The sequence below is a fragment of the Lutjanus erythropterus genome, chromosome 13, assembly GCF_056507025.1.
Source record: "Lutjanus erythropterus isolate fLutEry1 chromosome 13, fLutEry1.hap2, whole genome shotgun sequence".
Taxonomy (NCBI): domain Eukaryota; kingdom Metazoa; phylum Chordata; class Actinopteri; order Lutjaniformes; family Lutjanidae; genus Lutjanus; species Lutjanus erythropterus.
In genome coordinates this window covers 4,972,132-4,985,089 of record NC_139329.1, presented here as the reverse complement: position 1 = coordinate 4,985,089, position 12,958 = coordinate 4,972,132, and the positions used below count along the sequence as shown (strand labels likewise).

General features: G+C 40.8%; 1 protein-coding gene across 2 annotated transcripts in view; it reads left to right on the top strand.

The window, feature by feature from the left end:
- The first annotated feature begins 247 nt into the window (after positions 1-247).
- The window catches only part of gnao1a (guanine nucleotide binding protein (G protein), alpha activating activity polypeptide O, a), a 142,963-nt gene continuing 130,252 nt past the window's right edge, over positions 248-12,958 (top strand). The window contains exons 1-2 of one of the 2 annotated variants that reach the window (XM_084733569.1): positions 248-994; positions 1,773-1,815. In XM_084733569.1, coding sequence (XP_084589695.1) covers positions 877-994; positions 1,773-1,815 — 161 coding nt within the window. In that variant the 5' untranslated portion in view covers positions 248-876. The remainder of the gene's footprint in view (positions 995-1,772; positions 1,816-12,958) is intronic. The other variant, XM_084733568.1, reaches the window with a different exon arrangement.

The following is a 12,958-nucleotide window of genomic DNA, read 5'->3' as shown; positions in this document are numbered from 1 at the left end:
TTTGATCTAGCTACATCGAAATATTTATGTGCAAATTTAGCCTTTCTGGTCCTTGGCCTCATTGGATAAGTGCGTTCTTGATCATTTAAAGTATATTTGAACATTCTTCTTCTTTTTGTATTGATTTATTTATCTGTTTAACATAAATGAATAATATTGGAGTAGCCTGTCCAGGTAGCAGTGCACCACCAGGCCGCGCCACTAGGAGTAGGAATGTTCTCCTTCTCTCCCACTGCTTTTTTCACTGTTCTGACGTCACCAACCTGCAATTGAACGAATGAACTATTCTAACAAACGAGCGAGTCCCTACCGGAGCTACCGGGAGGCAGCAGCGTCACAGAGCAAGTGAGTCCCCGCCGCCCGGAGGAGCCAAACTGAGGAAGGTTCGCTGTGCGCCGCCGTGAGAAGCCGTGAGAAGCCGTGCTGGAAGCAGACGATGCGAGCGCTGCTCACCGCCGCCCAGTAACACACACTACCGACGACTGGACGAGAAGAGAACCGTTACCGTGATTTACCGACAGCAAAAGAGAGACGGAGGACGGACGGACGGACACCTGAGAAGCAAACAACTGCGGCGGCTCCATCGTGTTGTTTTCACGCTGTGGATCAAAGCGAGCGGATCCGTGATTTAAATGCTTTAACGGTGCCGTGTCCCCGGCTCGAGAGCGACAGAGAGGGAGCTGAAGACAGAGACAGAGGGAGCACAGAGGGAGCGAAGGCACACCACACACCAGGAGGAGGAAATTAACCAGGAAAAAAAAGGATTTGCAAACAGCGTTGTTTCCACGCACAAGTTTCATTGAATCCAACTTTTCCTTGCCATTTTCTGCCGTGGATCCCGGTATCGGTAACGCTATCAAGCTGTGTTCTCTAACCATGGGATGTACTCTGAGCGCAGAGGAGAGGGCGGCTCTGGACCGGAGCAAAGCCATCGAGAAAAACCTGAAGGAGGACGGTTTGACCGCGGCCAAAGATGTCAAACTGCTGCTGCTCGGTAAGACAAGTCCCCACCGTCCCCGTTAGGCCTGTAGAGCCACGGCACGGACACCGCCTGGGAGGGGGGGGATATAAGGTGTGGTGTTGAGGAGGTGGGTGGGTGGATGCTTGATAAGATAATCACTGATGGAAATACATGAAAAACCTATTATCTCTTCTATAAGCCAAACAAATCACCAAATATCCATTATTCGGGCAGATATACGTTGATTTTTGCTTTCTTATGGCATCACTTTGCAGCCACCTGCTGCAATAGGATATAGGATAAAATTCCCATCTTGCAGAATAAGTCAATTTGTAGAGAAAAGGTGGGAACTACATCAGAGATGAGAACTGCAGATGGGTGACAGAAAAAAATGGCAGCATGCAGCAATGGAGGGCCAAACAGAGGCAGGCAGTGCTGCTTCATTGGTTTGGGTGGGAGATTGATTCATTGATTCTTATATATGTGAAAGAAAGTAGCCTGTGAGGATGTGATCTGTTTGAATATAAGTTAATAGATAGGGGATGGAGGGACTGAAAAAAAGGAATGATGAGGAAGAAAGGGTGCAGCCACTTTCTCCATCTTTTTTTTTTTTATCTCCACCCTGCTGCTGCTCTTATTCACTTTGAGAGGTTGATTCTTCCTTCCTTTCTTTCTTTCTCCCACCCCCTCCTCTTTCTCTCTCTCACTGTGTCTCCATCTTGCTCTCTCACACATACACACTCTCGCTCACTCTCACACACACACGAACATACACCCTGTTTACATTGTCTTCTTGTCTCTTATCCCTCAGGGGCTGGAGAGTCAGGGAAAAGCACCATCGTCAAACAGATGAAGTAAGTCTCTAATAAGCACGGTCTAATAACCCTATAGTGTGTATGTGTTTCCCTCTTTCACACACACAAAGCACACACATATGTACCATCCATACAGCCTGATCACAGAATGAGTCTAGCTGTAGCTCGATTGTGCCTTGATTTTGTTTTTTTTTCCTTGGTTGTTGACCCTATAGTACCCCTGACCTCAGCCCTAGCTGGGCTTGCTGAACATTTGCCCAAGCATCATTATTTTAACTCTTGTCAAACATCTGATGTTGCTCTTTGTGGGTGGAAAGATGTATGAAATTGGGTGTGGGGGGAAAGGTATGCAGATGCAGTGTTTTACTGATGTGTGTGCATGGAAATTTTTCAAAAAGGGTTTTATATCATATTACATCATATCATATAGACTGTTATAAAATGTGTTTAATGCACATAGACTCTGTCCTGTCATTGTCCATACACTCATCTTCACTTTGAAAGCAGTTAAATTTACCAAGCTAGTTTGAAATGTGCTTTTTCTGCAGATTTTAGGTGTGGCCATGTCAGCAGACCTAGCTAAAAATAAATCTAATCTTGAATCAATGTTGGCATCAATTAAACTCACTTTATAGATGTTCTCACACATTCTTGGGGAAAAGGAGTTTTGGACAGGGGCAGTCTTTGATTGGTATCACGTACTTGTACGATATGAATGCCTCAGGGTAGGATGAGACAGCTTCAGATCCACTTTGCTTCTCTCCCTCACGTCAACAATTCTGTGATCTCAGGTGCTGAGGTAATCTCCAATCACACACTCGTGCCTTGGCTGTCCACTTCAATCCTGCTGAAATGGTATAGCCTATACTGTAGATTCTTTATTAAAAGCTGGAATAATAAAATGTGGAGGGGTTAGTTTGTGTAGACAGCAGGGAATTATTCAGTATTTTCCACCTACCTTAACAAAAATGTATGATGATACTCCCACGAGTCACTACTACTCTCTACAAGATTTTGCTGTAACGATGAGATTTAATGACCAAATCCTACTCCAGTATTTATAGAGCTGAAACAATGAATCAACTGATCCAATTTGTTGGTCAATAGAAAATTAATTGGCATCTGTTTTGGTAATTGATTAATCATTTAGGTTGTTAATGCCCCCAGAAATTCATCTCTGTTTTTAGAGATTTTCTCTGTTTTATTTAATTATAAACAGAATATTTTGGGGTTTTGGATTGTTGGTCACACAAAAGGATGTTTTGGCTTTAGGAAAGTGGGCTGTAGGGAATTGTGACCTGTGTTTTTCAAACAAATTTTTATACCATTAATTGAGAAATTTAGAAACTGACCAATAGAAAATGAGATGAAAGAGCTACTTTTTGTTACAGCACCATCAGTTGCTACCAGGGCTGGGTATTGGTACTCAATACCTTTAAGGTATCGACCGAAATAAGCCAGTACAAGGTGGTATCAAAGCCTCTCCAGTCAAACGGTAACTGCATTCAATCCTTTTCGCACCTAGATCTAGAAAAAAATGTTTTGCTCGCAGCCAATCAAGGGTTGCAACTGCCAGTTATTTTCATCATTGATTAATCTGTTGATTATTTTCTCGATTGATCAGTTAGTTGCTGGGTCCATAAAATGAGTGGAGTAAAGAAACCAGAAAGTATTCACATGTTAAAAATTATGCAAAAGGCCTATTTGATTATCAAAACAGCTGGCGATTATTTTAATAGTTGATTAATAATGCCCTTCAATAGTGCTCTTCAATTTCAGTGTGTGATTGGCTCAGAGCACGGTGTATTTGATGGACGTCACCATTCAGCGTGCTGAGTTGCAGCTACAACATAAGAAAAAGTATCAATAGAAGTACTGTATTGGCATTAGTATCACTGTGAAGACCACTTACTAACCTGGGATCAGTCCAATATAGTTCTGTTAAAATACCACTACATCCTCCTGTTTTACTCCTGTAGGGACTCAGTGCATACCTGCGGTACTTAACAGTGAGTTTAGTGACTTAATTAAGGCTGTCTCGTTTTTTTCTCCTCCTATGGTGTCATAATGTCCTAATAATACTCCTATAGGGACTTATCTTGTCCGAGTTTCTTGTAAATGCATGATACTTTAATAGTATGTCTGTATTTACTATATCACTGCAGTAATCCTATAATAGATCTACAGGATTTACTATAGTTCTGTTTTTAAGGTCAGCTGCACATCGGCACATCAGTGGTATACTCAGCCCCCGCCTCTGTCTCCCTCTCTGTCATTTTATCTGTAATCCTGTCGTGACATATGGTTTTTCTTCAATCTCCTCTGCTGCGTCATTTTACAGACAGCCGAGTGCGTTTCAGCCGATAATAGGCTTTGGTTGTGGTCATATAGTGACATCTCACATGAGGACATGATTCAGTGGATCCAGATGAGCCTGTTTCTCAGCTGTTAATGGTCATTCCAGCAGCACAGCACATTCTGCACACTGACTGACCAATGCTCCCAGTGGGTTTATTGAATATATATAGAGGGCCATAACCTTTGGAGCAACTGAATTCATTGAATGCACTGGGCTGTTGTAAATCACACATTTATGTTGCTTGCAAATGGATGTTAATAGGTGCCTGTGTTAGTCCTTATAGATGTAAGCCTATTATGCTAATATTGCAGATATTATGGCAGGTGAACCATGAGGTTATTACTGCTTTACATTCCTACATGCCAAAGACACACATTATAGTGTTTAAGATTACCACTGTTAGATGAATGTAACGGCATTTCTTGACAGAAAGAGAGCCACTCTCCTCTCAGCTGCTTCCCAGCATGCTCATTTCTTTCAATCATTCCAGCAGTGCCACCTCCGTGTTTCTGTCGTCTGATCACAGTCTACAAGCTATTCTTGCTTATGCATATGCAAGAGTTAATGAAAATGCATCTGGCAGACAATATTGTCTGTTCATTTTCCACTGTTTTTTTTTTTTTAAATAGACTCTGCATGCTTCTCAGGGGCCTCCTGATCTTTGGATAAAGAGCAATGTGATACAGTCAGACAATCTTTTTGGCTGTTTTGATTCAGAATCTAGTCTTTATTGAATAAACAAAAAAGGGGAACGGTTGCTCCAGTTTCCCTGAAATACAATATGAAACACTGGCAATTGAATGGTCTGCAACTTTCCTATTTTAAAAAGTCACTGCATTAATCAAATTTGACAGCATCTGACAGTCTCCTGCTTGAATGACAGTAACCGTCCTGAGCAGTTGGGGGTACTTTGCTCAAGACCACCTTGGTGACCTGGAACCTTTCCAGCTATCTGTCCACACTCTAGTCCATGTGGGACTTGAACTGGCGACCTTTCAGTTCACAAGACAAGCCCTTACAGACTGAGCTACCGCTGCCCCAAGCCTCTGCTGTCCAAGATGTAGAACGGGTGCAGGGTTTTTGAGGTGAACAGGCTGAGCAGAGAGTGATTTTCTTCACCGCAGAGTTGGTTAAAGTTGTTTAATGCTGCCGTGTGTGTCGCTCAGCCGCTCCCATTTGGTACAGCTGATTGCTGCTCTGCTCTGTTAATGTCTTAATGTCTCTGTGTGAGGGTAAAAAGTACACACAATACACTTCATGTTCATGCGGCAAGTGCAATTACTTTGACATTACATCAAAACATGGTTGCAACTGATGCCTTTTGAGAGGATAAAGTACATCTCTCCCATAGATATGATTGCTACCTTACAAGATAAACCCAGCGTGTGTGTGCTGTAGACTGTCTGGGTGCTGCATTGCCCTCACAGCTGAATTCCGCCTTTTTTGCTCCCCTGAGGAGGGCCACCTTTCAGTTTGCAAAAAACTGCCAAAAAATGTCTTCCAAATTGGAATAGTTGCTTGTGTGGTGCATCAACCATAGTACATTTTTAACAATATGTTCTAGTGTCTGATTTTCTTTACAAAGGGCATCTGATATAATAGAGAGGGAGGCTGCCTCTGAAGCGGTGGACAGCGCCCTGCTAGGGAAGCCTTTACGTTCCTGTTCAGAGACGCTCTGCTATTTCCGGAACCGCATCAGAGGAGTGGAAAGCCCTTACTGCATTTTCTTTCACAGTGCTTTGAACATCTGGGGCGTGCTTAAGTGACCAATTGTGTGTGTGTGTGTGTGTGTGTGTGTGTGTGTGTGTGTGTGTGTGTGCTTTCTTGAGGGAGAGAGAGAGAGAGACAGAGATGAGTGGATTAGATTTAGATTTTATGGTGTGTATATTGAGCTGCAATGTGTGCCGCAGCTGTGCATGTGATCTCAGTGAGTAGAAATAAGGAGTCTATCACCACTCTGCACAATACAGTGGAAAAATACTGCAACTGTGCCCATGAACACTGCTAGTTTTGAGTCTGTTCTGTAGGTTCCTCAAGTCTTTTGAAATGCACTTTGGCTAAAATCATTTGGTGTCTCCCCATTCTTTCCTTTGAAACACTGATTATTAGTTTCTGAAGTGTTGAGTGCCAATAAATCATGACTAAGTACTGACAATATCTCTGTGGGGAGCAGGTGCACTTCAGTTTGTGTGTGTGTACACAAGAGTGATATAGAGAGGTGAGAGTGGATTACAGTTGTGTATGGATGAGTGAGTTCTCAAGGTGTGAGGTCAGTCTAATGTAGAGCTGCATCTGTAAGACAAGGAAAGGGAACGAATGACAAAGGCAAGAAGAAAAGCCATGACTGTGCAGAAAAAGGGAATACAAAGGAAAAAGTGTGTAAATGATTTGATTGTGCGTGTTTGTGTACTCACATGTACATGATACCTATCAGTGAGTGTAGTATTTGGGCCAGCAACCCAAGGGACTGGGTCATGTGTGAGCAACATATCTCTATCTCATGCATACAGCCATGTGTACGTTTGTGTGTGACACCATCTGTTTATGGTGCCTGTGTGTGTGTGTTTAGACGTGTGCAAAGGTTCTCGCTGCCCAGCTGGCAAACTGACCTCTCCAGCAGTGCTCACTACGTCTGTGTGGGAAAAATCATTTAATGCAGTAATATTTTCATATAATTGAGCAGAATCGAGGAAGCCACTGCCTGGCACAGGCAATGAAAAATTGGGAAAAAGATTGAAGGTTGTACCCAATGGTGGATTTAAGCGCAAACCCCCCCCCCCCCCCCCCCCCCCATCCCTTTTGTACTTTTCTAATTATGTGTGAGCTGTTTGCTCTCTGCCCTTCTTCAAGGGGTAGTCCTGCAAGGGCAAACTCCACAGATGGGAGTAATTGTGCCAGGGAAGAAATGAATGACTCCTGGTTAACATGCCCAGAAGACATAATTAGTTTTGTTTTGGTTTTTTTTTAAGCTCATTAGCAAATAATAGCTTGCTTTATTTGTTACTAAACAAGAAATTAATCACCCAAACTAGAGAATATACAAATTCCTATCCATATCCTATCATATCCTTTCACACTTGATACAAATATAAAAGTTTTGTTGGTTTATAATAGTTATGTACTCATTACTTTTTAAAGGTAAAAAACAAATTTAGATATTTTCAACAAGACAATAAAAATAGCAAAAACAACTGCTGAAACAACTTTTAACTTAGGGAAGGAGTAGAGTTGAGAGGATAAAATATGCATTTTGGGTGGGTCAGAGAAAGACGGACCAAATGAGTTAGACTCCTGAAGCTAAAAATGTACTTACTTGCTTACTTAACTAAACAATAATAATAATAACAATAATAAGGCACTTAAATATTAAGGTACTTAAATGAACTGTTATCATTTCAAACCTATAGTCTTTGCCTAAACCATGTTGTATTGACACAAAGATAACTTGAACTACTTCTTTTAAAAAAATTAAAATATGTTGTTGCTTGGCTTTATTTCTGTTGTTAGCTTAGGGGTTGTTGTTATTCTGATGTCTGTAAAGATTGTCAGTCATCCAGGTCTCAGCATTGATAGAAAGGGTTCGTTGTAAGCAACTGGACTTGGTAGGGTTCTTGAAGACATTGTTATTTTGATAAACATGTGATTCATCTGTTATTTTTAGATTATATACATCAAGCAGGCCTGCACAATTTGGTAAAAAAAAAGTCATATTTTGTATTATAGTTTTCATGTTCACTGAAAAAATAAAATAAAATTGTGATGATGTGATACTTATAGAGGTCTGTACAAAGCCAACATGTTGTCTTTTATCTGAAGAACAAGATTTTTAGGCTAGGATATGTATGCAGCACTACAGTATTTCATTAAAATGCTATTTTCTCACACATTTTTCCTTTTTCAAACTATTGCAATTTGGTCCTGTTTCTGCGATTTGGATATTGCACTTGGCCACATTGCAGTTTTATTGCGATTCACTGTGCAGCCTTAACATCAAGTTCAGCATAGTTGTCATGGTTAGCACTTTGTCTCCAAAAACAGTTGTATAATGGTTCTGGGGAATGTTCCATGATGAAATAACTATAATGATGTTGTCAGGTTTGTCTTGATTTAAACTTTGAGATTCCAAATTTATAATAGGAAGTGTGTGTTACAAACTCATTGTGTTTAAAAGATATGGGTGTTAAGCAAACAGGGAAAGTAACATGAGGGTCATGAATGAAGATACTGTACCTCAATATGTGGGATCCAGTGTGTTTGGAGCTTTGCCCATACGAGGGAACGAATATCTCACCCTATGTCTTTTTTTGTCTCCCAACTTAAAGGCACTGGTGTAACTCTAGATTTATATCAGTTGAAAATGTTCAGAAGCTACATGTTCAGTCCTGTGGCTGCAGAGAAAACTTCTGAGCACAGTGAGTCTTCCTGACTTCTCCAGGCCACCTGATAGGAGTTTTACCGTGACATCCTTTCATACCTGATTAAATCTTCAGCTAATCTCTCTTTCAATCATTAACAGTCTACAACCCATATAAAACTATACACACAGGCTATGATAGGATAAATGCAGTTTACAGGCACTGAAGAGCAGCAATAGAGATGGCCTCTACTGCTCACAATACATTGTTGATTTGTAGTTTGATAAAATACTTAGTAATTTATACCCATACAAGGGCTTAGAGTGTTGCAACTCAATATACATGAACAGTTCTGCTTTTTATACACAAACATTCTTTATTTGTACATTGTAGCTCATATAATACGGCTGAAAGAGCTTACCAAAAGTAGCTGTGGTCAGGGCTATGTAAAACAAATTCTTGCTTGTTTGCCAAAACACACAGATCTGTTTTTGTGTTTTTTTGCATGGATGGTCATTCTGGAAACTAAACTAAGCTTTTGAATTTTATTGAATGTCTAATATTTGTCCAATCTAAAGTCAAATGACAGTTTTTTAAATTTCGTTGGAGTATTTATTGAAATTACTGGGGCTATACCTTGACTTAAGATTTTTCTGTAGTTGTTAGTTTAAGCCTTTAGTTGACTAGTTGTTGCATGTTTGTGATATTAACTTAATTATTTAAACTTACATTTTTGGAGCACAAAGCAAGCCACCTAGTAAAAACTAACAACAAACAGGACTCAAAACATGGGAATAAATAACGTCCAAACAAATGCTTACAGTTGTATCAACACGATAGATGATGTATATTTCAAATTAGCTTGCTAAGTTACAAACTCACTCCTCAACTGCTCCTGTCCCTGCCTTGAACCCACCGTGTCTCCTCCACCCCCAGAATCAGAGTCCTGGTCGGAGCTGCTGTTCTGTTAAATCACCTCAGTATTGTTTACCTGATCATCAGACTGGGCTGTATCGGTCTAGGCTGTGTCCCAGTCTAATAAGACCGCTAACTAATCTAACTAGCTAATGGCAGCTACAGTAGTTGGCAGCAGTGTGACAGTGATTGCAGTATTACAAGAGAAAAGGTCTGTGTTGTGTATTGTTATATAACAATCTCCTGGGTGATCCTGATCCTTTTCAGTTTGAAAAGTTGAAGCGTTCAGTGACTTTTTGTTGTCTTTTGTAACCAACCATGACATTATCAATTTATAGGTTGTGCTCAAAATTGCTTTCTAATTTTTTTTTTTTTTTTACTGTTAGGCTAGTTGACTAGTCTAAATTAAAATTTGCATTTAGTTGACAGCAAAATTAGTCACCAGAAACATCCCTATTGCAAATGTTAGTACATACTAATCAGTATTGTCGTGTGAAACCCTTTCGCCCTGATCACTATGCAGTTTTGCTTAGACTGACTTTATACACAGTTTTAAAGGGATTTCATAAGCTGCAGAGGTCTGCCACATTGTAAACCTATTAAAGGCAGCCGCCCGTGTCAGTGAATATACACAGAAAATGAGACAACTTTGTATTCACTGACATGTATTTGTCAAATTATTTTGATTAGAGTTTGGTAGCGATGTAAAAATGTGTCTTATCACTCTGTCATTAGGATTTGAACGAAGAAACATGAAATCCATTCAGTCAGTCGCTATGTGTAGAATATACAGAGCTTCTCACCCCCTGTCTTTCTCCTTTTCTTCATCTCTGGCTTTCTCTTTTACAGTGTACGTGTGTGTGTTTGTGCCACGCTGACATGATCGGAGGCGACTGGCCGAGGGGAGAACAAACGCTGTCCTTCCCTCACGGCTGCACTGCTTCCCACAGGCTGTTCCCACCGTGTGTGTGTGGTTTCTCTAGAACAGGAGATAATTAGGTTTAAGCCTCAGAAGAGGAGTATAAAAGGGGGAAGGGGGAGGAAGATGGAGGAAAAAAGGTGGTGTTTTGTGCAGAGAGGCAGAGGGGGGAGAGGTTGAGAGGGGGGTTGCAGACAGAGGGACATAGAAAAGAGGAGTTTGAACGAAGAAAAATAAATGCCCAAGTGCTTAGAAAGAAAGAGAGGAGCAGTCTGCAAGTGGGTAAAGAGAGGACTGAACTTGATAAAGTGGTGGAAGTAAGGATGAAGAGAGGAGTGATGAAGAATGAAGCAAGAAGCGAGACAACTCAGGGAAAAGAGAAAGAGGGAGCAGAGTTGCAGGGACACCCAGCAGAAAGCAACCAGGGAGGATAATTCAATTGATGTGGGAGTGTGAAAAGAAGCAGGAGAGGAGAGAAGAGGGTGAGGGGAGGATGAGTGTGAATGAGGTTGGGGAGGTAAGAGGAGGGAAGAGAGGCCATTTTGAGCAAGAGGAGAGAGAGAGACCAGCAAGTGAAAGAACATATTCTCACTTATTAAGCAAGCTGGAGGAAGTGACAAAGGGAGACGAGGACAGGGCTGTCAAAGACAGAGTGCAAAGGGTGCTCCTCTCCTGGACTCTGCTCTCCTTGATAATTATTAGCCTCCTTTTCCTGAGGTGGTTAGACGTGAGGAGGGCAAAAAAAGAAAGAAAGAAAGAAAGAGAGGAGGAGGGGGCAGGAGAGGGGCGACTCATGTTGGCACCAACTCAAGTCTTGCATGAAGAGACAGTCTGTAACTGGTCATCTAAAGCAGTCTGTCAGCCAGATAGTCATCCTTCATTGGTTAAATATAGCCGTGGGTGTGTTCATCACCGGAATGATTTGATTGGCTGCCTCAGTGAGCTGTGAAATAACAGCAAGGCAACATTTCATGATAGCTGTGTTTGCGTGTGCACGTGCTTGCTAGCACGTCCAAGCAGTCTTTGATAACAATGTGTGTATTTACCATTTGAATCCTATTTGCATTAAGTAAATAGGCAGACCAACAAACAAAACTTTAACTATGCATTGATGCTGACACACACACACACACACACACACACACACACACACACACACACACACACACACACACACACACAAACACTATCCCAATTGACGAAACTTCCACTCCCACCTTATCTTTTTCAGCTCATTTTGTCAACCCTCTTGAACTCCTCTCACCTGTCTTACGCCAGTCTTTCTACATGATTTCCACTAGAGCCACAACGATTAATCGACTGTTAATCATGAGAATAATTGCCAACTCTTTTAGTCAAAATTATCTGATTTTAGATTCTTAGAACTGAATATTCTTTGCATCCTTTATTTCTCTGTGAAAGTAAACTGGATATTTTGGGGTTGCAAGTAAAACAAGACGTTTGAGGATGACATCTTAGGCTTTGGGAAACACCAGTTGACATTTTTCACAATTTTCTGACATTTTAGAACACACAACGTGTTTTCAATGCATTTACAATCGGACACTTTTATTTGGTTAAAAAAAAAATCATACAATTCCCCCATACAATTACTGACAGATATAATTTATGATTAGCGGAGCTGATGACTTTTGCATCACAATTTTCATTTTCCCTGAAAAAAAAAGCAATTTTAAATTATGATGACCAGACATTTGTGGGGATCTGTGCTGTGTTGCTAGGGGTTAAATCATACACATATGATAATATCATGTAAATCAGTGGTTCCCAAACTTTTTCTTGCTTCCTTACCTCCAGAAGCCGAAAAAAGTTCATGTCCTCCTAATTGTTTTCAGTCATCAACAGTAATTGGGGAAGACACTAATCTATGGACCCCAGGAAGAGTAGCTGTAGTAGTAAAAAAAAGGTGAAATAAAGATCAATATGATAGCATCAGAAAACTCTTGTGTGTTTATTTTCTCTACATAAATCATATTAATTCAACTTTGCGTCACTCTGTATTTCTCCAATGGTCATCCAGGCCCCCTCCCTGCAGTGACTCCACATCCCTGCCAAGGAGGGGCCTGGCTTCTAGTTTGGGAACCACAAATGTAAATAATCCAGTGCCTCTTAAACATACTGTAGGGTCTCACATTCTTTCCATTTCTTTCCCCACTCAATTTGTCTCCCTCCCTCAGCACCCCCCACATAAACACCTCTCCATTAAGTGTAATTGCACTTTTTGTTGGCTTCTCTTCAGTTCCAGTTCTAGACTCTCTCCACCTCCCTCCACTCCTATTTTGAGTATAATTCAGTTGCCCCCAATAGAGAAAAAGTACAATAAACAAAGTGAAATGATGAATGAGATGTGAATTTCTATAGAGATTGTGATAATATTGTTATCATGAATACTTTTGGCCATGATAATCATGTAATGAAAATCTAACATTGTGACAGCTCCAGCCTGTACCAAACAAGCATGTTTTCTTACATCTGGAGAACAATATTTGCATCTCACAGCACTACAGTGCTTCATTATAATTCTGTCTTATCACATCTTTCTCCTTTATCAAAAAATTGGAGCTTCTGCAATTTGGATATTGCATTTGGCCACATTATGATTTCGATAATATC